At 47.5% G+C, this 25,570-nt stretch overlaps 1 protein-coding gene across 4 annotated transcripts in view; it reads left to right on the top strand.

Annotated features, from left to right (window-relative positions):
• The first annotated feature begins 2,349 nt into the window (after nucleotides 1-2,349).
• The window catches only part of TMEM214 (transmembrane protein 214), a 41,927-nt gene continuing 18,706 nt past the window's right edge, over nucleotides 2,350-25,570 (top strand). For 2 of the 4 annotated variants that reach the window (XM_038394920.1, XM_043509957.1), the window contains exons 1-6: nucleotides 2,758-2,824; nucleotides 3,337-3,542; nucleotides 7,308-7,458; nucleotides 17,219-17,353; nucleotides 18,838-18,920; nucleotides 23,292-23,397. In XM_038394920.1, coding sequence (XP_038250848.1) covers nucleotides 2,773-2,824; nucleotides 3,337-3,542; nucleotides 7,308-7,458; nucleotides 17,219-17,353; nucleotides 18,838-18,920; nucleotides 23,292-23,397 — 733 coding nt within the window. In that variant the 5' untranslated portion in view covers nucleotides 2,758-2,772. Of the gene's footprint in view, nucleotides 2,515-2,757; nucleotides 2,825-3,336; nucleotides 3,543-7,307; nucleotides 7,459-17,218; nucleotides 17,354-18,837; nucleotides 18,921-23,291; nucleotides 23,398-25,570 lie in introns of those variants that run through there. The other 2 variants (XM_043509958.1, XM_038394924.1) reach the window with 2 other exon arrangements.

The following is a 25,570-nucleotide window of genomic DNA, read 5'->3' as shown; positions in this document are numbered from 1 at the left end:
CAGAGCCCCTCCTGAGCCAGCAGTGCCCCCATGGGCAGAGGGAGAGGTGAGGTGGGGAAGGGCCACATGGGGCGGAAGAGGAGGAGATAAGGGGTGTCCACAGAAGGATTAGAGCCGGATTGTCAATGAGGGGAGCAGGTGGGGATGGGTCCTGGGATCATGGAGGGGGAGGGTCAGGGTTGAAACTTGAGGGAGGAAAGGGTGGGTATGTGGGGGTACTGGGGGAAGAAGCAAGATGAAGGAGAGGGTGGGTTGCTGGGTGTGTGTGGATAGGGGGGTCAATGGGGGGTGGGGGGAGTGAGGGGAGCTAGGTGGCGGGACTGGTAGTGTGAGGGTGGGTTGGTGGTGAGGGGGTCAGTGTGTGAGAGTGAGGGGGCTCTGAGGGGAGGGGGACTGGGAATGTGGGGGTGGGCTAGAGTGAAGAGAAGGGGCTCTGGGCTGTCTGGGGTGCGTGGGAGTGAGGGGGAGTTCCTGGGGGAGGGGCTCTGAGCTGTCTGAGGTGGGGGAGGGGGGCTCTGGGGGAAGGGCTCTGAGCTATCTGGAGTGGGGGAGGGACTCTGGGGAGGGGCTCTGAGCTGTCTGAGGTGGGGGGAGGGGGCTCTGAGCTGTTTGAGGTGGGGGGAGCTCTGGGGAGGGGCTCTGAGCTGTCTGAGGTGGGGGAGGGGGGCTCTGGGGGAAGGGCTCTGAGCTATCTGGAGTGGGGGAGGGACTCTGGGGGCGGGGCTCTGAGGTGTCTGAGATGGGGGAGGGGGGCTCTGGGGGAAGGGCTCTGAGCTATCTGGAGTGGGGGAGGGACTCTGGGGGCGGGGCTCTGAGCTGTCTGAGATGGGGGAGGGGGGCTCTGAGCTGTTTGAGGTGGGGGAGGGGGGCTCGGAGGGAGGGGCTCTGAGCTATCTGGAGTGGGGGAGGGACTCTGGGGGAGGGGCTCTGAGCTGTCTGAGATGGGGGAGGGGGGCTCTGAGCTGTTTGAGGTGGGGGGAGCTCTCGGGAGGGGCTCTGAGCTGTCTGAGGTGGGGGAGGGGGGCTCTGGGGGAGGGGCTCTGAGCTATCTGGAGTGGGGGAGGGACTCTGGGGCGGGGCTCTGAGGTGTCTGAGATGGGGGAGGGGGGCTCTGGGGGAAGGGCTCTGAGCTATCTGGAGTGGGGGAGGGACTCTGGGGGAGGGGCTCTGAGCTGTCTGAGGTGGGGGGAGGGGGGCTCTGAGCTGGTTGAGGTGGGGGGAGCTCTGGGGAGGGGCTCTGAGCTGTCTGAGGTGGGGGAGGGGGGCTCTGGGGGAAGGCTCTGAGCTATCTGGAGTGGGGGAGGGACTCTGGGGGCGGGGGCTCTGAGGTGTCTGAGATGGGGGGGGGGGGCTCTGGGGGAAGGGCTCTGAGCTATCTGGAGTGGGGGAGGGACTCTGGGGGCGGGGCTCTGAGCTGTCTGAGATGGGGGAGGGGGGCTCTGAGCTGTTTGAGGTGGGGGAGGGGGGCTCTGAGGGAGGGGCTCTGAGCTATCTGGAGTGGGGGAGGGACTCTGGGGAGGGGCTCTGAGCTGTCTGAGATGGGGGAGGGGGGCTCTGAGCTGTTTGAGGTGGGGGGAGCTCTCGGGAGGGGCTCTGAGCTGTCTGAGGTGGGGGAGGGGGGCTCTGGGGGAAGGGCTCTGAGCTATCTGGAGTGGGGGAGGGACTCTGGGGGCGGGGCTCTGAGGTGTCTGAGATGGGGGGGGGGGGCTCGGGGGGGAAGGGCTCTGAGCTATCTGGAGTGGGGGAGGGACTCTGGGGGAGGGGCTCTGAGCTGTCTGAGGTGGGGGGAGGGGGGCTCTGAGCTGTTTGAGGTGGGGGGAGCTCTGGGGAGGGGCTCTGAGCTGTCTGAGGTGGGGAGGGGGGCTCTGGGGGAAGGGCTCTGAGCTATCTGGAGTGGGGGAGGGACTCTGGGGGAGGGGCTCTGAGCTGTCTGAGATGGGGGAGGGGGCTCTGAGCTGTTTGAGGTGGGGGGAGCTCTCGGGAGGGGCTCTGAGCTGTCTGAGGTGGGGGAGGGGGGCTCTGGGGGCGGGGCTCTGAGCTGTCTGAGGTGGGGGGTTTGGAGGGGCTCTGGGGGAGGGGCTTTGAGCTGAGGTGGGGGCGGGGCTCTGGGCTGTCGGGGGGGGGAGAGTGGCCCCTGGCAAGCGGAGACAGCCACTGCTCGGCCCCGATTGGTCCACGTGAGCGAGGCCAGAGGGGGCGGGGGCAGAGACGTGGCAGGACGAGCGCGGGGGCCCGGGGGGGCGCGTTCCCCTGCGCCGGAGGCCAATCGGCGCGGGCTGTGGCGCGAGCCTCCACCCCTGGCCTACCAGCCGCGGGCGGCGCGCCCTGGCTGCGCGCTGACTCGGCGGGCGCGGCGCGCGGTGACGGGCGGCCCATGGCCTCGGCCGGCGCGGGGCGCTGGGAGCTGGTGCGCAGGGGGCCGGGCCCGGGGCCGGGGCCGGCGGCCCGCGGGGGGCGGGGCGGGCGCAGGGCGCTGCAGGAGGCCAACGGTCGGCCGCCTGTTGCCTTCGGCCTGTGAGTGGGGGTGCGGGGCGGAGATCGGGGGGGGAGCGGGCGCGGGGCAGGGGGCGGGGCCGGCAGCGGGGGGCTCAGCCCCCCCCGGGGCGGGGCGGGCGCGGGGCGGGGCTCAGCCCCCCCCGGGGGGGAGCGGGCGCGGGCAGGGGCGGGGGGCAGCGGGGCTCAGCCCCCCCGGGGCGGGCGCGGGCAGGGGCGGGGGAGCCGAGCCAGCGTAGGCATTTGGGGGCTCAGCCCAGGCCCGGGGGCTCAGCGCTGATGCCCCCTGCGAGCAGGGCTTGGCCTCGCGGGACAGGACCTGGGGAAGCCGGTGGGGCGCAGGAAGGCGAATGCTCCGGGGTGACTGGTGGGAGGGATTGTTCGGAGCTGGGCCTCATCCGCTCCCTCCACCACCGGGGTGCACAGCTCTCCATTGGGCCTGGGCGTCCGTGAGACTGGCCTCCGGGTACCGCAGCGATGGGCAGGCCAGCAGTGCCTGGAGAGGGTCTGAATCCTGCCCCAGCCCCCATGCGGGTGTGAGAGGGAGAGACGCATGCTTCCTTCTGTTAAATGGTCACTTGCCGTGCAGCTATCCTGCTGCCCAGGGCTCAGCCTGGAGGGAAGGAGACTGACTGCAGTGCCAAGACTCTGTACAAGGGAGGTAGTGGTTTGTTAAGGAGCTGTAGTCCTGCTCGTAAAAGTTTTATTCACTTAATACTGGATTTGCTTTTTATGGGGTCTTTTTTAGCTGATGTGCTTCATCCCAATACATCTGCTTGTACTTGAGCGGCCTCTACTGTCTCAGCCGAATGGATCACTTCCCTCTGTTTTTCTTATTTCTAGTGCCTATCACTACATCAGACACCATCTTTGAGCTGGGGTTTGAGAAAACCGTGAAGAAGCAGAACAAAGAGCAAGTGCCTCCAGCCCCTGCCCCTGAGCAGCATCACAAAAAACAGAACATGGGGAAAAATGCTAAAAAGTCAACTGCAGTCGATGCAGGACTCAAGCAAGGCAAATTCCGAACACTGGAGGATGCACTGAAAGCTGTGAGTTTTATCTCCTACTATTGAAGCAGAAGGGTGTGAAGAGCAGTGCATCAGCAGTCAGGAGTTTATAGATGGGCCTGCTCATCTTAACTCATCCTGGTGAGGTCACAAGAAGCCAGGTCCAGAGCTGCCACAGAGCTTAGGGTGCCCGTAGTCTCCAACCTCAATGTTTTATGTTTCAGAATCTGAAGACCGGCATTTCATTTGCGTAAATTAGAGCTGTCAGAGATGTATGCATTAATGTAATTAAACGCCAGCTATTTGCTCAGTGCTGTCTGACACACAAATGTAGTCCTTTGCTTGGGGTTCTTAGATTCCAAAATTCAAACCCTGATGAGGAAAGATGCACTGGAAGATCCGTAGGAAAGTGCTCTCTTCGTTTTCCCCCCTTTCCATCTTTCTTCTACTACCCACTGTTAAGGTTGGGGTGGGGAAGGCATTTGACTCATGTATGTTACAGTGGCAAGTTGCATGGAAGAAGAGAGCCCTGAAGCGGTTTTTGAGGGGTATGTGTTGGGTATGGGGCCAAGGTGGTCTACGGGGACTGAGATTTTGTTCCGTGTATAGGAGAAAATAGGGTGGTGGCAGCACTGACAGTTCTCAGCAAGCAGTTCACCATCCTGGAACACTGCATGCTGGGACCTGTTATCTCCAGGGTTTGCACCTTCACGTTAAAGACCGGGGTGGGCATGGGCCGTGTTGTAGAAATCGGTGAAGCTCATTTTAAGAAAAGCAAGAAGGTGAAATGTGGGAGTAGTGAAAAGGGGTCAGGAAGAATGCGGGGGGGCCAAAAGATCATGTAAGGGAAAACGACGAGTGGAGAAACATGTCTCTAAAGAGAAGTTCTCTGATCTCACAGTAATAAGAAAAGTCAGAGGATGTAAAGGAAAACAGCTTTCGGAAAAGCTAGCTGGTAATTTCAACTGGATGGGAGCAGCAGAATGTAAAAACTGAGTACACTAGAATCATAGAATATCAGGGGTGGAAGGGACCTCAGGAGATCATCTAGTCCAACCCCCTGCTCAAAGCAGGACCAATCCCCAATTTTTGCCCCAGATCCCTAAATGGCCCCCTCAAGGATTGAACTCACAACCCTGGGTTTAGCAGGCCAATGCTCAAACCACTGAGCTATCCTCTCCCCTTTTTTCTTTGCCCAGATCCCTAAATGGCCCCCTCAAGGATTGAACTCACAACCCTGGGTTTAGCAGGCCAATGCTCAAACCACTGAACTATCCCTCCCCCCTAGGATGTGAAGGTTTCTGAGCTCCCACCTCCTGTGCTGTTCTCTCTTGCTCTTTAATCTGGGGGACTCGGATACTGACCCTGATGCTTTCAGAGATGTAAGAGATTGCTTGTCCAGACTAGTGGAGCAAATTGTGATGCCCAGACTACACATGTGCCTTGAGGAGCAGCATTCCGTTCTGCGCCAGTTCTGGAAAGTGCCCATCTTACCTCTTCTAAGAATTCAGATTTCAGAGGCTGCTGCTTTTGACGTGCCCTAGTCCTCACTGAGCCAAACTGGTATTTTGCTTTTCACCGTTGCACTGTTTGAATAAACGTCTCTGCAAAGCAGTAGGGACTCTTTGGAGTTTTAATATACTATATGTATCGTGTGACTTTTAGATCAACCTTTGGACTTTTGGATAATTTAAGCACTATGCCCGGATGTACAGACACTCTTAACCTGTGTATTATATAATTTTAACATTAGCTTTAATAACATTTTTAAATCTTGATAAGAAAATGGTATAGGGAGTGTACTGCCTCTGTCCCAGTATCATCATCCTAGTGCCCCCAGTGCAAATGAGATGAGATGGGGGCACTCCCGGCTACTGTCTCGATGTGTCTAGTGCCATTCTTGGAGGTCACGTTGATTATTTGAAGTGAACATTGTCTTCCTTTTTAAAAAACCCAAACACCTTGTTGCTATACCTGGCCAAAGCCCAAGCTGGGACTTTCTTTTTGTTATGTGTTCGTACAGCGCCTAGCCCAATGGGGGCCTGGCCCATGACTGGGGCTCCTGGGTGCTACTATAATCCCAAAATGAACGAGGAGTACTTGTGGCACCTTAGAGAGTAACATTTATTTGAGCATAAACTTTCATGGTCTAAAACTCACTTCATCAGATGCATGCAGTGGAAAATACAGTAGGAAGATAGATATATACAGAGAACATGAAAAAATGGGGGTTGTCATAACTCTAACAAGACTAATCAATTAAGGTGGGCTATTATCAGCTGGAGAAAAAAACGTTTATAGTGATAATCAGGATGGCTCATTTCAAACAGTTCACAAGAAGGTGTGAGTAACAATAGGGGGAAAATTAGCCTGGAGAAATAGTTTTTAGTTTGTGTAATGACTCATCCACTCTCAGTCTTTATTCAAGCCTAATTTAAAGGTGTCCAGTTTTCAAATTAATTCCAGTTCTGCAGTACGCAAAAGAATAAATGGACACAAATCAGACATCAAGCAGTGGACTAGTGCACAATGATCCAGTAATGTTTCCAGGCAAACAGGGCCTCCTGGCTTTGGGCGTGTTTACAAACTTAGCAAGAGATGGTCCCTGCCTTGAAAAGCTTCCAATCTGATTTTAAAACAAGATGTGCCAAATAGGTAGAGGGTGACAATGATAAGAACAGGTTTCAGAGTAGCAGCCGTGTTAGTCTGTATTTGTAAAAAGAAAAGGAGTACTTGTGGCACCTTGGAGACTAACATTTATTTGAGCATAAGCTTTCATGAGCTATGCTCAGATAAATTTGTTAGTCTCTAAGTACTCCTTTTCTTTTAATGATAAGAACGTATCTTGAAGTAGACTAGTTATTGGCCCAGTGTGCTGGGTCTGGGTCATTCAGACAAGCAAGGAATCTTGCTATCAAGTCACTTCCTACATCCAGGTCTCTGTGCAGGTTGATGTCCCAAAGTGCACTGATTCTGATACAAATGCAGTTGTGCATAGTGGTAAGTGTGGACAACTCAGCATGGTTGACTCTCAAACTGCTTGGAAAAATGCAACTATGTGCTATCTCATTATCTTCAGATTATGCCTTTGGTAACGCCTGGTTTTCCCTTTGCCAGTTGGTGGGGATGCACAAATTAAACCAATTGGCCTTGTAATTGAAACTTGGCAAATAGTTCTGTTGCTGCAAAAAATAGTCGAGTCCAGCTGTGACTCCCTTTCAGCTGTTGGCTTGCTAGTGCTAACAGGTGCATAGGGTGGTGAAAACACATTTTAGTCACCAGCTCTGACTTTCATATTCATGGGGAGCAAGAACGGGCAAGTTCTGCACAGTCTCTTTTCGGTTTAGAGCAGTGTTTTATTTTTATTTGCTTTACTGACTTTCAGTCTTGCTATAAAAATCTGTTCAGTTCTGGACAAGTGTTCAGGTCCCTGCATATTTTTTATTCTTCTCTTTGTCCTCAGCATTGGGCTTTACTGGTTTTAATAGTTTCTATATAAAGAAACAAAACCAGATCTTGTGTATCAATAGCACTGCGGCTGTTCATGTAATGATGCAAAGGGTTGGTGAGTGGGGGGAGCAGTGAAGGTTGCGGTTCTAGGAAGCCTGCATGTCCTGTGCTGGAAATGCAGGGCTCTTTTTGAACCAGTACAGATGGAAATTTAGTTCAACTGTCTTTTTACACAATCTTCCTGAACTAACATATTTCAGATCTCGCTCTTCCATATTGAGGGTACTTAGGGTTCAGATCCATTCTCTGAATCTCAGATTGAGATTTTATACCATGTTCTTTGTGTGTCTTTTACAGTTTGATTTGACAGAACTTCAGAGGGAGCTGGATAAAAGTCAGAACGTGTTTCCTGAGAACCCATCTGTGTGGGTTAAAGACCTGGCTGGATATCTAAACTACAAGCTGCAGACCCCTCGGAGCGACCCCACTCTCAGCCAGCATACTCCTGGTCAGTGACTCTTTAAAGAACAAACTGTCCAGTGTGAAATGCTTGAGCGGCATGAGGGCAGTAAAACCTCATTCTGGTCGCTGTGCTCTGCTCTTGCATGTTGCTTTACAAATACTGATGCCAGCCTGCTAACACAGACATCTTGGTCAGTTCTGATGCACCCTTGAGCTAGGTGCTTTGAAGACACACACACTGAATTATGCTGTGGTCAACACCCATGGGTGCACTCAGAAATGGGGTTACAGTGGTGGCACCTGTGGTGTAAACAGAACTTAGGCATTTTTACCACTCTGCTGTCTAACCCTGCTCAGAGCAGGTCTGCGTGACCTGGTGCTTGAAATTAGCCCACCTGCTTAATAGCTAGTGGTCTAATCATCACCATAAGGAAACTTGCTAACTGTAACGCTAAGATACAGGTCTCATTTTAAACCCAAATTGATTCCTTCCTTAGAAACCCACTCCCATTTTTATCCCTGCATATTTATGTCACAGAGGAAAAATCTTGAACCTGAGGTTGAGTTAATACACAATATGCTAAAGAAAACCAGCTCTCATCAGGGCTGTAGTTCTGTTGTCCCTCACAGGCACAGATCATGGTCCTGGCGGGTGAGAGCACAAGATGATGTATTAGTTGGTGTCTGCAACAGACCATCAAATCACAGCAGGGAACCAGATAACCACTTCCTTATGCACATGTCTATAATGTGTAGGGAAGAAAGGTGCATAATCACTTGGGACTTCAGTTTGACTTACGCATGCGGGAGGTCTCATGCTGCCAGTAGTAAAACAACCTTGGAATGTCTCAACAGTACAGATGACAATTTCCTAACCCAGAAAGTGTGGCAGCCAACCTGGGGAAAGAAATTCTGTATTAGACCATGTCTTAACAGATAGAGAGGAACTGATCACAGAACTAAAAATTAATGGTAGCTTAGGTACAAGTGGTCATGACGTGATCAGATTTATAATGCACAACCAGCATAAAGTCCAGACCAGTAATGTACATACTTGGTGCTTTAATAGGGCCAATTTCACAAAGCTGAAAGCAATTATGAGCCAGATCAGCTGGGAGGAAGAGTTTAATCAGAAAAATGTGAATGATAATTGGGAATCATTTAAGGACACTTTACTAGATGCCTCCAAAGACACAATCTCACAATCAAGGAAGAAGGCTGTGCTGGTTAAAAATTGATCTGGTTTAGAGGGGAAGTGAAGGCAGCTATAAAAATATATATATAACAAATAGAAGAAAGGGGAAGTTGACAGTAATGAATATAAATCAGAAGTTAAGAATCATAGAAAATTGATCAGGGAAGCCAAGGGACACAAGGAGAAATCCATGTCTGCAAAGTTCAGGACAATAAGGAGTTTTTTTTAAATATATTAGGAACAAAAAGAATCCCGACAATGCTATTTGTCCACTACTAAATGGAAATAGTAGAATTATCAATAATAATGCAGAAGAGACAAAACTGTTCAATATATATTTCTGTTCTGTATTTGGGGGAAAGACGCATGATATAGTCTCATCATATGGGGATGATGGCACTCTTTCCACTCCACTGGTATCTCTGGAGGATGTTAAACAGATTCATAGATTCATAGATACTAAGGTTAGAAGGGACCATTCTGATCATCTAGTCCGACCTCCTGCACAGCGCAGGCCACAGAATCTCACCCACCCACTCCTATGAAAAACCTCACCTATGTCTGAGCTATTGAAGTCCTTAAATCATGGTTTAAAGACTTCAAGGAGCAGAGAAGCCTCCCTCAAGTCAACCATGCCCCATGCTACAGAGGAAGGCGAAAAACCTCCAGGGCCTCTCCAATCTGCCCTGGAAAAAAATTCCTTCCCGACCCCAAATATGGCGATCAGCTAAACCCTGAGCATATGGGCAAGATTCACCAGCCAGATACTACAGAAAATTCTTTCCTGGGTAACTCAGATCCCATCCATCTAATATCCCATCTCAGGGGATTAGTCCTATTTACCTTGAATATTTAAAGATCAATTACTTACCAAAATCCCATCATACCATCTCCTCCATAAACTTATCAAGTAGAATCTTAAAACCAGATAGATCTTTTGCCCCCACTGCTTCCCTTGGAAGGCTATTCCAAAACTTCACTCCTCCGATGGTTAAAAACCTTCGACTGATTTCAAGTCTAAACTTCTTGGTGGCCAGTTCATACCCATTTGTTCTTGTGTCCACATTGGTGCTGAGCTGAAATAATTTCTCTCCCTCTCCTGTATTTATCCCTCTGATATATTTATAGAGAGCAATCGTATCTCCCCTCAACCTTCTTTTAGTTAGGCTAAACAAGCCAAGCTCCTTAAGTCTCCTTTCATAAGACAAGTTTTCCATTCCTCGGATCATCCTAGTAGCCCTTCTCTGTACCTGCTCCAGTTTGAATTCATCCTTTTTAAACATGGGAGACCAGAACTGTACACAGTATTCTAGGTGAGGTCTCACCAGTGTCTTGTATAATGGTACTAAAACCTCCTTGTCTCTACTGGAAATGCCTCTCCTGATGCATCCCAAAACCGCATTAGCTTTTTTCACAGCCATATCACATTGGCAGCTCATAGTCATCCTATGATCAACCAATACTCCAAGGTCCTTCTCGTCTTCCGTTACTTCTAATTGATGCGTCCCCAACTTGTAACTAAAATTCTTGTTATTAATCCCTAAATGCATAACCTTACACTTCTCACTATTAAATTTCATCCTATTACTATTACTCCAGTTTACAAGGTCATCCAGATCCTCCTGTATAATATCCTGATCCTTCTCTGAATTGACAATACCTCCCAGCTTTGTATCATCTGCAAACTTTATTAGCACACTCCCACTTTTTGTGCCAAGGTCAGTAATCAAAAGATTAAATAAGATTGGTCCCCAAACCGATCCCTGAGGAACTCCACTGGTAACCTCCCTCCAACCTGACAGTTCGCCTTTCAGTAGGACCCGTTGCAGTCTCCCCTTTAACCAATTCCTTATCCACCTTTTGATGTTCATATTGATCCCCATCTTCTCCAATTTAACTAATAATTCCCCATGTGGCACGGTATCAAATGCCTTACTGAAATCTAGGTAAATTAGATCCGCTGCATTTCCTTTATCTAAAAAATCTGTTACTTTTTCAAAAAAGGAGATAAGGTTGGTTTGGCACGATCTACCTTTTGTAAAACCATGTTGTATTTTGTCCCATTTACCATTGACTTCAATGTCCTTAACTAATTTCTCCTTCAAAATTTTTTCCAGGACCTTGCATACTACAGATGTCAAACTAACTGGCCTGTAGTTACCCGGATCACTTTTTTTTTCTTTCTTAAAAATAGGAATTATATTAGCAATTCTCCAATCATTCGGTACTACTCCTGAGTTTACAGATTCATTAAAAATTCTTGCTAATGGGCTTACAATTTAAGGTGCCAATTCCTTTAATATTCTTGGATGAAGATTATCTGGGCCCCCCGATTTAGTCCCATTAAGCTGTTTGAGTTTCGCTTCTACCTCAGATATGGTAATATCTACCTCCATATCCTCATTCCCATTTGTCATGCTACCATTATCCCTAAGATCCTCTTTAGCCTTATTAAAGACTGAGGCAAAGTATTTGTTTAGATATTGGGCCATGCCTAGATTATCCTTAACCTCCACTCCATCCTCAGTGTTTAGCGGCCCCACTTCTTCTTTCTTAGTTTTCTTCTTATTTATATGGCTATAGAACCTTTACTATTGGTTTTAATTCCCTTTGCAAGGTCCAACTCTACTCGACTTTTAGCCTGTCTCACTTTATCCCTACATGTTCTGACCTCAATTAGGTAGCTTTCCTTGCTGATCCCTCCCATCTTCCACTCCCTGTATGCTTTCTGCTTCTTCTTAATCACCTCTCTAAGATGCTTGCTCATCCAGCTTGGTCTACAACTCCTGCCTATGAATTTTTTCCCCTTTCTTGGGATACAGGTTTCCGATAGCTTCTGCAGCTTTGATTTAAAGTAATCCCAGGCCGCCTCCTACCTTTAGATCCATAAGTTCTTCAGTCCAATCCACTTCCCTAACTAATTTCCTTAATTTTTGAAAGTCAGCCCTTTTGAAATCAAAAACTCTAGTTGCAGATTTATTTTTGTTAATCCTTCCATTTAGTTTGAACTGAATTAGCTCATGATCACTTGAGCCAAGATTGTCCCCTACAACCATTTCTTCTATGAGGTCCTCGCTACTCACCAAAATTAAATCTAAAATGGCATCCCCTCTAGTCGGTTCAGCAACTACTTGATGAAGGAATCCATCAGCTATCGCATCTAGGAAAATCTGAGCCCTATTATTATTACTAGCACTGGTCCTCCAGTCTATATCTGGGAAGTTAAAGTCTCCCATGATCATGCAGTTTCCATTAGTATTTACTTGATTAAAAACATTTAAAAGAGCTCTATCCATATCCAAATTAGATCCAGGAGGTCTATAGCCCACCCCAAGCACTATCGTAGGAGAGGCTTTACTAGTTATCTTCCCCAGTGTAATTTTTGCCCAGACGGACTCCGTCTTATCCATTGCATTGCTTCTTATTTCTTTACATTCTACCTCATCATTGATATACAATGCTACTCCACCACCTTTACCTTTATTTCTGTCTTTCCTAAACAGCACATACCCTTCAATACCTGTAGTCCAGTCATGACTACTATTCCACCATGTTTCTGTTATCCCTATAATACCTGGTTTCACTTCCTGCACCAGTAGCTCTAGTTCCTTCATTTTGTTACCTAGGCTCCTGACATTGGTGTACAAACATCTTAATTTTTGCTGTTTGGCCTCGCTCACATTTTGTACCCTATTAGGCACAGTCATTCTACAGCCAGTATAACCTATTAGACTAGTATCCACACCGCCCTCACTCCTTATATACATTCTCCTACCCACAGCTGTATCCTTTCTTACTTCGTCGTCTTCCCTCTCAATGCTAAAATCTGGCATAGAGATTACCTGAACATCTCCCAACCATCTCCCCCTAATTCCTAGTTTAAAGCTCTCTTTATCAGTTGTGCCAGCCTCCATCCTAGTAGTCTATTTCCTTCCCTACTCAGATGAAGTCCATCCCGAGAGAACTGTCCTCTGTCTGTGAATGCCTCCCAGTGGCCATACATCCCAAAGCCCTCCTTATAGCACCACTGCCTAAGCCATCTGTTGACAGTCATAATCTTGTCACACCTTTGTTGCCCTTCTCTAGGAACAGGAAGGATCCCACTAAAGATCACCTAAGCCTCAATTTCCTTAAGCGTCTTCCCCAACCTAGCATAGTCTCCCTTAATACTTTCCAGCGAGAATCTAGCCATATCATTTGTTCCCACATGAAGGATAATTAGGGGATTCTTTCCCGCTCCCTTTAGGATCCTTTTCAACCTCAGGTCTACATCCCGTATCTTAGCACCCGGAAGACAGCACACCCTTCTATTCTCTGGATCAGCTCTAGTTACAGGCCTGTCTATTCTTCTCAATAAAGAGTCCCCGATCACATAGACCTGCCTTTTCCTGGTGACAGTGCTATTCTCCAGTCTCTCCCCTGTTCCCTCTGGCTGCAAGTTCTTTCCATTCCTATTTTCCCTTATAATCCTCTTCAACCCATCCTGTATCCTCCTGGGGCTCATATTTGGTGTAGTCTCCCTTGACTCTTCTGCTTTTCCTATAGGACTAGCCTCTCTTCTCTTCTTCCTTACCCTTCCACCTTCAACAAGTACCTGCTGAGCCCCTTCTTCATTTTCCAACTCTGCAAACCTGTTCCTAAGCTCTATTTCTCCTAGCCCGTCTTTTCCTCTGCCTGGTCCTTTTAGTTACATGCTTCCACTGACCACTTTCCTCACCCAGTCTCCCCTCAAAATTCCCCAGCCCTGCTTCCATTTATGAGTCTGAGCTTTTCCCTTCAGATACCTCATATCTTTGCTCCATCATCTGCTCAAACCCCTTCCTAAACTCAAAGAGACTATTAATAACAGAAGCTACTAAAGTCATCAGTGGGTCTTGATGAATTGCATCCAAGAGTTTTGAAAGAACTGGCCACTAATGTTGATTTTTCAGTAAGTCTTGGAGTACTGGGGAAGTTCCAGAAGATTGAAAAATGGCTGATGTTGTGCCAGTTTTTAAAAGGGTAAATGGGATGACCCAGGATGGGCCTGTCAGGCTGACATTGATCCCTGGCAACATAATGGAGCGGCTGATATGAGACTATTAATAATAGGGTAATATAATTAATGCAAAGCAACATGAGTGTATGAAGATCAACCCTGTCAAACTAACTTAACATCTTTTTTTGATGAGATTACAAGTTTATTTGATCAACGTAATAGTATTGAGATAATATACTTAGACTTCTCTATAGGCATTTGATGGCACCCTATAACATTTTGATTAAAAAACTAGATTGATATAAAATTAACACTGCACACGTTAAATGGATTCAAAACTGGCTCACGGATAGGTCTCAAACTGTAATTGTAAATGAGGTGTGTGTCTAGTGGGCTCTTGCTGGGATCAGTTCTAGGTCGTACGCTCTTTATCCTTTTTATCAGTGACCTAGAAGAAAGCATAAAATCATCACAGACAAAGATTGCAGATAACCCAAAACCTGTGGGTGTATGGTAAATATTGAAGGGGACGGGTCCCTGTTTCAGAGCTATCTGGGTCTTTGCTTCCACCCAGTTTACGAAAACGTGTGTTTTAACATGGCTAAATGCATACATCTAGTAACAAGAAATGCAGGCCATTTTTACATATTGCATATAATTAGCTGAACATGATCTCCCAGTGTGAAGCTGTGGCCAAAAGAGCTAATGTGATCCTGCATAAAGGTAAATCTCCAGTAGGAGCAGAGAGGTTATTTGACCTCTGTATTTGGCATTAGCGCGACTGCTGCTGGAATACTGTACCCAGTTTTGGTGCCCACAGTTCAAGGAGGATACTGATTAAAGGACTATAAAACCTGCCTTATAATGATAGACTCAAGGAGCTCAATCTATTTAGCTTAGCAAAGAGAAGGATAAGGGGTGACTTGATCACAGTCTAAGTATTTACATGGGGAACAAATAGTTGATGATGGGCTCTTCAGTCTAGCAGAGAAGATCCAGTGGATAGAGGTTGAAGCTAGACAAGTTCAGACTGGCAATAAGATAAATATTTAACAAGGAGAGTAATTAACCAGTGGAACAATTTCCCAAGGGCTGTGGTTGATTTTCCATCACTGACAATTTTTAAATTAAGATTGGCTGTAGGAATTATTTTTGAAGTTCTCAGGAGATCAGTGGTCCCCAAACTATGGGGCATGCCCCGCTGGGGGGGAGTGGAGGAATGTTTAAGGGGGTGCGGGGGAACGTGGGGGGGGTGGCGGAGTCCAGGCCAACTCCCATGCGGGAGCGCCCCGGCCCCCTTCGTCCCCCTTGGGCCATCAGCCCCAGCCATGGCCCTAGCCCTGGCTCCCAACCAAGGCTCCTGAGGTGTGTGTGTGTGGAGCATGGACAGCGGTAAGGAGGGGCACGACGTAAAAAGTGTGGGGACCACTGAACTAGATGGTCCCAGTGGTCCCTTCTGGCCTTGGAATGTAGGAATCTTATGACTAAAGGAGCGAAGGGCTGAATATGTTGACTTTGGCCTTATCTTTGCTAGGCTTGCACAACATTTTTGGTAATGGCTACTGCTAGTTCAGCAGCACCAGAGGAAACATAGAGACTTGGTTCCAAGCAGCCACTGAATTTTAATCTTTGGATTTTAAAGCTCACTCTGCGTATGAGCCGTGTGCTGGTGCCCATCTGTTTCAGATCCTTTGCATGTGCGCACGTTATACAAAGCGAAATGTTTTTCATTTAAAAAGTAGCTTTTCCTCAGTCAGCAGGCTTTTGTGTACCTCGAGGGTGGAACAGAATCATAAACCTTATCTGTGACTGTGCAGATAAAGCATGGGGCACTTGCTTAATTTTGTATACTTCTGTAATGTGATGTCTGTATACGCCAGTTAAAAAGTCACTGTCTTCACACATGGCAGAGAACTGACAAATTAGTGACTTTCCTTAATCCTACCTGCTCCACAAGAGCCTACATTTTCTCATCTGGTCTTCTAAAATTGGGCAACAAAGTTCCTGTATGGCCGTGGTTCTCAGGGCAGCCCCTCTCAAACAGCAAGCCTCTGATTGCGACTCGTCTTATAAATTAAAAACACATTTTTATATTGAACACTATTTTAAATACTAAATTTATAATCCTGTTCAAAATGAATTTACATTTTCTCACCTCTTTTAAATTAAGACTAAAACACATTTTTACTGAAGTATTGTTATAAGCATAAAACTTTAACTAGTTACTGTTTAATACGGGGGAGGGTACAAAGAAACTTGGTCGATATCACTTTTCACAGCAGACTTAGCGCCCTATTACTATCTTTACTTCTGCGCGGCTGCTGACGGAGGCGCAGCCTACAGAACTGGGCAACCCTGAAAGCAGTGCCGCCACCAGCAGCCGCACAGACGAAAGGGTGGCAATAGGGCACTAAGTCTGCTGTGAAAAATGATATTTGTATGTTTGTTAGTCACTTTTCACAGCCTCCCAGCTGCCTTCAGAGATAGGTGGCTGCTGGCTGGGTGCCCCAACTCTAAAGGCAGCACTGCCACCAGCAGCAGGAGTGCAGAAGTAAGGGGTGGCAATGCCATACTATGCCACCCTTACTTCTGTGCAACATTTGATATTTGTGCTGTGAAGTTTGGCTCCCGGTGGGGGGGGGGTGTAAGGCAAATTTGGAGTGGCTGTTGCCCCTGCAAGGGCTCCCCCCCCCAGCACCGCCCCTGCCTGTGTGGCTGACCATTAAATTATAAATTACTTTTTTTTTTGCTGATCTCAGTGTTCTGATTTTTGGTCTGCGTTTAATGCAGCTCGTCAGCTGCTGAACAGTCAAGCCCTCTCATGTTGTCTCAGTCCCACTTTTTTAGTCTCAAAACAACAAACCTGCACGCACGATACTCCAATCCACAGAGTCCGGTTTCCTTGAAGTGGTGATATTACAAACGTGTATTTTGTTTAGGAACAATGATCACTGCATTTTATGGTTGCAATACTTTCTGAAGTAAATGCGCTACGTTGTGATGGAAAGATGTGTGTAACTTCCTAAAACGCTAAGTTTAAATTATATATTTTATAGCAATTGCTTTCTTTTGTGCATATACTTGTGACCCCCCACTTAATAACCGAGCGACTCCCACCTGCAGTTTGAGAACCCCTACGGTCCTTGCTAACCCACTTCTGGAGCACTGCTGATGCCTGGGAAACTGCGGTTTAATCATAGGCCAGCATGACTTGCTCCAGTGGTGGTTCACTATCTACTGGGAAGCAAGAATCTGAATTCAAAGGTCTCTGTTCATCCATCTTGAAAGGGACAATTGTAAAGACAGATTATTTGCAGGAATCTCTTCTGCTTTATGCATTGCCAAATCACCGAGTTTTGTACCTGTAGATTAGAAGACAGAGACGGCACTGTGATGTTTTTTCCCCCAAATCCCACGTGACTCCGGTGAAACCAGCAGTTAAAAAATAATCTTTTTATTCCTAAACTCTGCACACTTTGACATAACTGAGAATAAGAGTCGCTTGTTGACCCTGCATTGCACGTGATCTGGGATTGCCATGTTTCCTTGAAGCCACTTGCAAGTTTTTATAGTAGCATTTATTAACGTGGGCCCATGAAATTCCCTCACACTTGTGTGTTCTTCTGACTCCAGATTACCCCTACAGCCTTGTGAACAAGGAGCTGAGAAGCATCATCAAGTCCCTGCTAGTGAAAGCCTCCAGCGTACTGGAGCTCTTCTTTGATCACTGTATTTATACGATGTTGCAAGAGCTGGACAAAACTCCTGGTAAGAGCCATCTGGACCAGGGCCCGGTCAGTTCAGTATCTCTAGGCTACGGGTGCTGCCTATGTTCGGTTGTTCCAAGAATGACTAGAGCAGGAGGCTCATTCTCAGGCCCAGCCTAGAGGCAGTAGGTTTGAGACATTCTGGGGCTGAGGAAGGTTGCGAAGCGGCAGGAATCTCTCGTTGTGTATTTCTGTTTATCACTAGCCACTATCCTAACCGCTTGTAGGCGCTTGTACGGTAAAATATGCAGACTGCTGGGGGGGAACCCATTCTGATTGATTTGCATTTCTGATAGTTGCAGCTTGGATTTGGGCTCAGTTGGACCGTAGCAGGGAGGGTTATTCCTGAGCTGAGAACGCCTCATGGAAAATACCCTCCTCCCAGCCTCTTCTTTCCCTTGTATTTTTGGCACACGCCTAAGCTTTCAACACGCCTAGAGTGATCATTATATGATGCTTGCTTGTTTAAATAAGAAAACCGCAAACATGTGACCAGTGTGTGAACTGATGCTGTCCATTCGTGATTCTGTGGGCTGCCTGAAACAACAGCTCTGAGAGGTGTGAATTGCCCCATTTGTCTCAACGAGCGTTAACTCTGAAACCTAAGGATACCATAAATACCAACGTTAACTGTTTCACTGCTGATCCTTTTAGCAGAGCCGTTCCGCTGATGTGCTGACCCCGCAATCGAAAGAGCTTCCTGTACTGCTTCCACCTTCACTTTTTAATTCCCAGGGAGCTGCCACTGGTTCAGTGCTGCAGCGTGGCTGCAACGTGCTCAACTCGTGGTTGTAGTGAAGCACTAAGGAATGAATGAGCTGCTTCTCATCACCATCACCAGCCACTGTCTTCCTGCTCCCCTCCCCCGTGTCCCTTTTTAATTTAAACCAGGATGGGGTTAGCCCCAGGCTGCTTCACTGAGTTACCCCGTGGCAGTATCTGTCTGGGAGCCAGCAGAAGCCACCTCTGCATTGCTTGGAAGCCTGGGCTAGGCAGGAGGTTTTTCTGCCTGGAGAAGCTATTGGTGATGTTTTCTCGGAAACTTGGGTGACTCAGTTGTGGAGTGGGTGGGGCAGGGGCTGCTGGGGATCACCACAGAGGGGGTGATTATCTCCCAGGGGTGGGACTGTGCTTCCCTTCTAACAGAGGCAGTTGTGTGCTACCAGCACAGCTGAGATAAGTGGGAGGGACCCAGAGTGGGAATGGAAAGCAAGGAGAGTGGATAAGAAAGAAGTGGACCAGAAAGCTTCATGCTGGGCCCCACCTCTGTTATGAAAGGGTTAGTGAGCAAAAGGGAGTGCCGCTGGATGCGGGAACGGGTTGTGTGAACCCAGCTGGATGTGCCGTTTGGAAGTGTGTGTGTGTGGGGGGGAACCCTTCAATTTTTGGACATTGTAGAAGGAAGAGAGATGTGTTTAAAAGCAACATAACCTTCAACTGCTGGGACTCCAGCTTAATCTGAGCCTGGTGTCGCTTTTTTTGCAGGGGAGTCGCTGCATGGATACCGGATCTGCATACAGGCAGTGGTGCTGGACAAGCCTAAAATTGCAACAGTGAATCTGGGCAAGGTAAGCTGAATGTGTGTGTCCAGCTACTAGGCTGGCCTGTTTGTAAAACCAAACAGCGGTTCCCCTTCTACCCAATCCTGCTGGTCCTTCAGAAAGATCTCTTGCTTCATGAGCCACAAGGGATCTGCTTAGCTTAGTGGAGAGAGCCATGAGCCTTCTGAGCACCCCCATATGCTGACCAGCATGCATAGAACATACTGATGGATAATTCAGATAAAGCAGTGGGTCTCAACCAGGGATATGCAGAGGTCTTCCAGGGAATAGATCAACTTATCTAGATATTTGCCTAGTTTTTCAACGGGCTACATAAAAAGCGCTAGCGAAGTCAGTACAAACTAACATTTCATACAAACACTGACTTGCTTATACTGCTCTACATACACTATATGCTGAAATGTAAGTACGATATTTATATTCCAGTTGATTTATTTTATAGTTGCATGGTAACAACAAGAAAGTAAGGTTTCAGAGTAGCAGCCGTGTTAGTCTGTATCCACAAAAAGCAAAGGAGGACTTGTGGCACCTTAGACTAACAAATTTATTTGAGCATAAGCTTTCATGAGCTACAGCTCACTTCACTGGATGCATTTAGCTGTAGCTCACAAAAGCTTATGCTCAAATAAATTTGTTAGTCTTTAAAGTGCCACAAATCCTCCTGTTCTTTTAACAAGAAGATAAGTAATTTGTCAGTATTAGTGGGCTATGACACTTTTGTATTTGTATGTCTGATTTTGTAAGCAAGTAGTTTTTAAGTGAGGTGAAAACTTGGGGGTATGAAAGACAAACCAGACTCCTGAAAAGAGTACAGTTGTCTGGAAAGATTGAGAGCCACTGAGAGAGAGTATTCCTGACAGTTGCCTTTCCAAAAGGGATGTGGTCGGAAAGTTTCCTGCGGGTAGAAATAGCTCACAATAAACAGGTGGATGTCAGTGCCTCCTGCCCAGATGCTAGAGTCACAGTAAATACAGGTACCACGTTGTGCCACTCCCTTGAAGAATCTCATTCCTGTCTAGTAACCTGTTTCCCTGTTAGAGGTCACTGCACTCTATCAGTGCGGGAGAGAGTGGAGAAGGAAGTTTACCTGTTAGCTTTGCTTATTGGTGTTAATTAGTGATGAGATGAGATCCACTTTTTCAATATCGCACTGGTTCAAAGCAAACGAACGCCACTGACTTTGGCATGTGGGCCATGCAGTCCATGCAGGTTGTGCCCTGGACTGTGGCTCTGCCTTGTGCCATCCTGTTGTGCTGCTGACTCGGCTTTTCTGGCCCATTATAGTTTGAACCCTGTGTTTCTGTGGCCCAGAACAAACCACAATTTCACTTTTATATGACCTCTTGTGGTTTGTTTTAATTAATCTCTGGGCAGAAGAAGAGAAGGCAGGAGTGGATGGAGCCCCACCTGTGAGAACTGGATGGCACGTCTGAGTGCTGGAAGTCCACACTCTGGAAAACCTGGAGTTAGCTGGATGCTATGAGCTTTCCCACTTTGTCCCTCCATAAACCTGCTCTTTGGCCCGGCTCTGAAGGTTTCTGTGAGCCGCTATGGAGCAGGCAGTTTCTTTAATGAATGTTAAAAAATCCAACCCCGAGACCTCCACATTGATTCGCTTGGTTTCACTTTGGGACACAGCTGTCTGTGCTGTCTGCCCCAGCTCCCCATGCTGCGCAGCAGCCGCGGGAGCTCACTAAGGCTCCGTATCGGCAACAACCAGGCTGACAGGCGTTTGAGACGGATCTTTTTTCTGACTGTAAGTGTGCTCAGAAAAGTGAGGGGCTAATGGCACTAACCGCGGAGTCAGGCGTATTGCATCCTGGGGCTGCGTGAGCTTCTCTCTCATACGGCTCATATGCCGTGCACCTGCTTGCAAGAACTAGGATACTGGGAAAAAACAGCGGTCTCTTGCTCCTGCTCCTGGCAGGGTAGGATTGCTCTGCACCTAACCTTGCCTGCTCTGTTCTCTTTGTCTCTGTCCCAGCAGACCCCTTAAGAGATATTTGTCCACACCTGACTCCCTCTTTGGTTTCCAGCTTAGGTCTTTTCTTCTCTGCTGCTCTCCTCTCTTGGCTGCTGGTTGCTAGGTGTTAACTTCCCTTGGGGTTTCCATTGAGCCTTCCAGATTCTCCATTCACACGTGTGTATTGGAGCAAGTCCTTGTGAAGAGTCTGCTTCCAGCTAGGCAATGCTTATGCTACGGGCGTGACAGTGGCACAGCTGTGGCACTGTAGCCATGCTGCTGTGGCTGCAGAACGGGTTATTCAGTTGATGTATCTGTCTCCTGAGCAGCAGTAGCTCAGTTGACGGAAGCATCCTTCTGTCGCCCTAGCCACATCTATACCGAGGGTTAGGTCAGCTTATCTGATGTCGCCCTGGGGTTAGGTCGCCCTCGCTGTGTCACTTGGTCACCCTCACTGTGTCCCCTTTGCACACCCCTGAGCGGCATCGTTACGTTGAGGAAGTGTAGACCAAGCCTCAGTGTATATCATGACCAAGTGCACAGGGCTTCTGAAGCTGGATATGGATCATAAAAACATTACAGAAAATTCCCACCTTTGTTGCATAGGCATCAGCCAAGAAGCATCAGTTATTCTGCCTGTAGTAAGATGAGGCCCTGAAACATAAACCCTGGCTATCAGAGGCCTGGTATGAGGCCTGAACTAAAGTAATGGTCAAGACTTTGCTAACAAAAAGCAAAGTTAAGCTGTGAGCAGAGGCAGGCCCTGCTCACAAAAGCTGGCAAGAAGGCGACTGCTAATTGGACATATACACATCTTATCCTCAGGGATGCATTTTATACACAAATACAGACAAGTTACACATCACTCCTGATGCATCGAGGTACAACCCCTCTACGTGTTGGGGTGCTGCCTTTCTCCTGGTACATGTTGGTTTGAACAAACAAGTCTATCCATCATATTATCCTTTTGACCCTATCTTTACGATGGGTCAGCCTGTTCCTCATTATCTCTGTGGAATGTGTTCATACCGGACCATTCTGGTGCCATCCTGGCCCATGTTTATCCTATTAGTGCTTGATCCCCTATAGATATGTGTATACGTCCAATTACCAGCTGCCGCCTTGCCAACTTTTGTGAGCAGGGCCTGCCTCTGGCTCACAACTTAACTTTGCTTTATGTTAGCAAAGTCTTGACCATTACTTAAGTTCAGGCCTCAGGTCTCATACTGGGCCTCTGATACCAAGGGTTTATGGTTCAGGGCCTCAACTTACTACACTGCCTTTCTGGGGCCATAAGTATTGTTCAGCTGATGAAACTGAGAGTCAGGAAATGAAGAACTAGGCTGCTTTCCAAGCCTCTGAGTCAGGGTTCATTACCGTGATTTGTTCAGCCTGCCTCCTGTCCTTCACAGAGCTCACAGCTAGAATAAATCATCTGGCTGGTGACAGCTGTACTGGGGTGGGGGCAGCTTCTCATTTGTTTGTTTAAAAAAACCCCAAATCCTTCTAAATGACTGAGCAGGATCCTGCTGTGCTCCTAGCCAGCCTGTCGCTGCTTAAGCTTACGGCAGTACCTGGCTCTGTCCAGTCCTTCCTCTAGTCTTTTTGCATCCATTTGTTATAGCTTATCTTGAAGTGTAATCTGGTCAGGGCAGGGACTGCATCTCCCTATGTGTATGGGCGGGGCCTAGCGTGATGGACCCACACACTAAGTATAGGTGTGGGGAGAATGCTGAACTCTCTCTCAGTATGTCTGAGTATTTGTGAGCAGAAGTCCAGAGTCTGTGGGGACCAGTAACAGATGTGGAGAGAACAGAAAAGACAGCAGTGGCTTCTCACCAGGTTTTTACTTTTTCTCCATCGCCTGTCTCAAGCTTCTGGGGCTAATAGTATTAGTGGCAGTTCACTTGTATCTTAAATGCGCTGGCAGGTAGAATTGATTTATTCAGCAAGTGTGTATCTTGTGGCCTTTAACCCTGTGCAGAGGTCATTTGCAGCCTAATTTTGATAGATCTTTTGCTGCTGGACCACATATTTGTTCCCCTCCTGTGCTTTGAAGCAATATATCTGCTTTGATACAGCTGCGTTTAATTGCACCTGGGGGAATACCTGACACTAAATATAAAATACACCGTCTGTTTTAGTCTCGTTTTATCACTTTTTTGCTTTGAAACTTGTATAATTCTCTTCCTACAAACACTTCAGTTTCAGATTTGTTTAAGCTACTCTTGTCGTATTGTTTCCTGTCCCCAAATTCCTATGTCAAAGTCATGGCACTAAGTGGCTTAGCTGGGGATCAGATTCATAGACTGTTGCTCTGAGCCTTTCTCTGCCTTCTCTTGGTAGAATGTTATGGGGGGAGGGAGGCTGTGGAATTCGTTTTAAAATTAATTTGTGTTTGATTTTCCCTTCAGTATTTAGAGCTGTTACGGTCCCATCAGAACAGGCCAATGAAATGCCTCTCAATCATGTGGGCTCTGGGACAAGCTGGCTTCACAGACCTCACTGAAGGATTGAAAGGTAAGAGCTGCCTGAGTCCAGAAGATGCAGTCTGGGGAGATCCAGGGAATGAATTTAATTTCCACTCATGCACTCGCTCCGCTCTACTTGAAAACAGGACACATACCTGAGATAAAAAAGAAAAGGAGTACTTGTGGCACCTTAGAGACTAACAAATTTATTTGAGCATAAGCTTTTGTGAGCTACAGCATCGGATGAAGTGAGCTGTAGCTTACAAAAGCTTATGCTCAGATAAATTTGTTAGTCTCTAAGGTGCCACAAGTACTCCTTTTCTTTTTGCGAATACAGACTAACACAGCTCTACTCTGAAACCTATACCTGAGATAGCAAAGGCATGCCGCTGTGGGGCACAGTGGGTGAAGGACCCCAAATAATTCATGCAAGACTTGTAAATGTGTGGTGAGGCTCCTCTCTCTAATGGGATTAGCTTTCTCTTACCTCACTTTCATGACTTCATTGCTGGGGTAAATCATTTTCAACAGTAAAAGCAGGGGGTCACCTAACTTCTTTGGAAACTTGTTTGCAAATGAAATAACTGATGTCCCTCTGGGAGGTATCCATCAATGCAGCAGAGATGTAAAAGGTGTTACATTCACTGCTTCTCCTTAGGAACTAGTGTTTGTTGGCTTGCAAGTTCCTTTGTTCCTTAACTTTGATGCAGACAAAGATTGGGTTTAACCAGAGAGTGACGGTTGGAAATGACGTGCATGCTCCGTATGTTTTCTGATCCATACAGTGCAACATTTAAAACTACAAAATGTGCAGCTCTAGGAAGTGCTAGATTGTTATTTTCAAACTAGTATTGGCATGGAGAGAGAGTTCTGAAAATTAGCTTCTAACAGTCGTGCTGGGCAGTGCTCTAAGCAACTATCTCACTTTCCCTTTGGAGAGCGGCCATCATTGTGGTATCTAGTCTCTGGAAAGTACCTCTATAGTACTGAAAGTTAAACAGTCTTGCTACAGGATGGGTGTTTTCCAGCCTGATGAGACACTAGCCTCCTCTGCAACATTGCTATAAAGCACCTAAGACTGCTCAGTCAGTCACAGGGCTCAGCTGGGTAGTCTGACCTATTTGAGAGAGCTCTTGTGGACTGGAACCAGGCTGCTCAATGGTCTGCTGGGTTTTTAGGGGAGAAGGGAGAGAGGAAGGCGAGACATATTGACTAAAAGGTGTAGCCAATTGTTCGACTGGGCTCGCAGAGCATTCTTAAAAACGTTCAAGAGACCAAACTCAGGCTACGTCTATAGGGACAGCGCTGAGGCAGTGTGGCTGCACCGGTACGGCTCTATGAAGATGCTCTATGCCTATGGGAGAGAGCTCTCCTATCAGCATAAAAATCCCCCCTCTGCAAGTGGCAGAAGCGGTGAGTGGGAGAAGCTCTTCTGCTGACATAGTGCTGTGCACACGAGCGTTTTTGCCTCTGTGACTTGTCGTTCAGGGGTTGGTTTATTCACACCCCGAGTGACAAGTTATGCCGGCATGAGCTGTAGTGTAGACGTAGCCTTAGCCAAATTGATTGTCAAAGTGGCACAGTACAAAAAAGGAGACATACATACCCTCCTTCTGGAAAGCAGTTCCTTTCTCCCAGCATATTCACCTCCCACACAAGGGGAGCTTCAAAGATACACATTTTACCCAGTAGTATTTGTAGTCTGATCGGTATAAGTTACAAAGCTCTCTGCCATTATCAAGCCCACCAGTCTGTAACAGGTTTCAGAGTAGCAGCCGTGTTAGTCTGTATTCGCAAAAAGAAAAGGAGTACTTGTGGCACCTTAGAGACTAACAAATTTATTAGAGCATAAGCTTTCGTGAGCTACAGAAATGCATCAGATGAAGTGAGCTGTAGCTCACGAAAGCTTATGCTCTAATAAATTTGTTAGTCTCTAAGGTGCCACAAGTACTCCTTTTCTTTTTGCAGTCTGTAACAGTTACTTAACCTGTTGTTTTATTCGGTACTTTTCTTATCTCTGTTTTGGATAGTGCATTCCCAACCAGCTGGTGCAAAGCTCCATCCCAGCCTGTGCTAGGACACCCCATTCCTGTATCCTGGCTTTTACAGGCTGCGTATTTCCTAATGCCAAAGCTGACTTCAGCTTTGCAGCATGTTGTGGGATACTGGACGTGGGTAAACAGAATTGTGGAGAGAGCATATGCACATGCATGCACACTGTA

This window comes from Dermochelys coriacea, chromosome 3 (genome assembly GCF_009764565.3).
Source record: "Dermochelys coriacea isolate rDerCor1 chromosome 3, rDerCor1.pri.v4, whole genome shotgun sequence".
In the NCBI taxonomy this organism is placed as follows: domain Eukaryota; kingdom Metazoa; phylum Chordata; order Testudines; family Dermochelyidae; genus Dermochelys; species Dermochelys coriacea.
The sequence above is the reverse complement of the archived record's forward strand: the minus strand, read 5'-3'. Positions and strand labels throughout refer to the sequence as shown.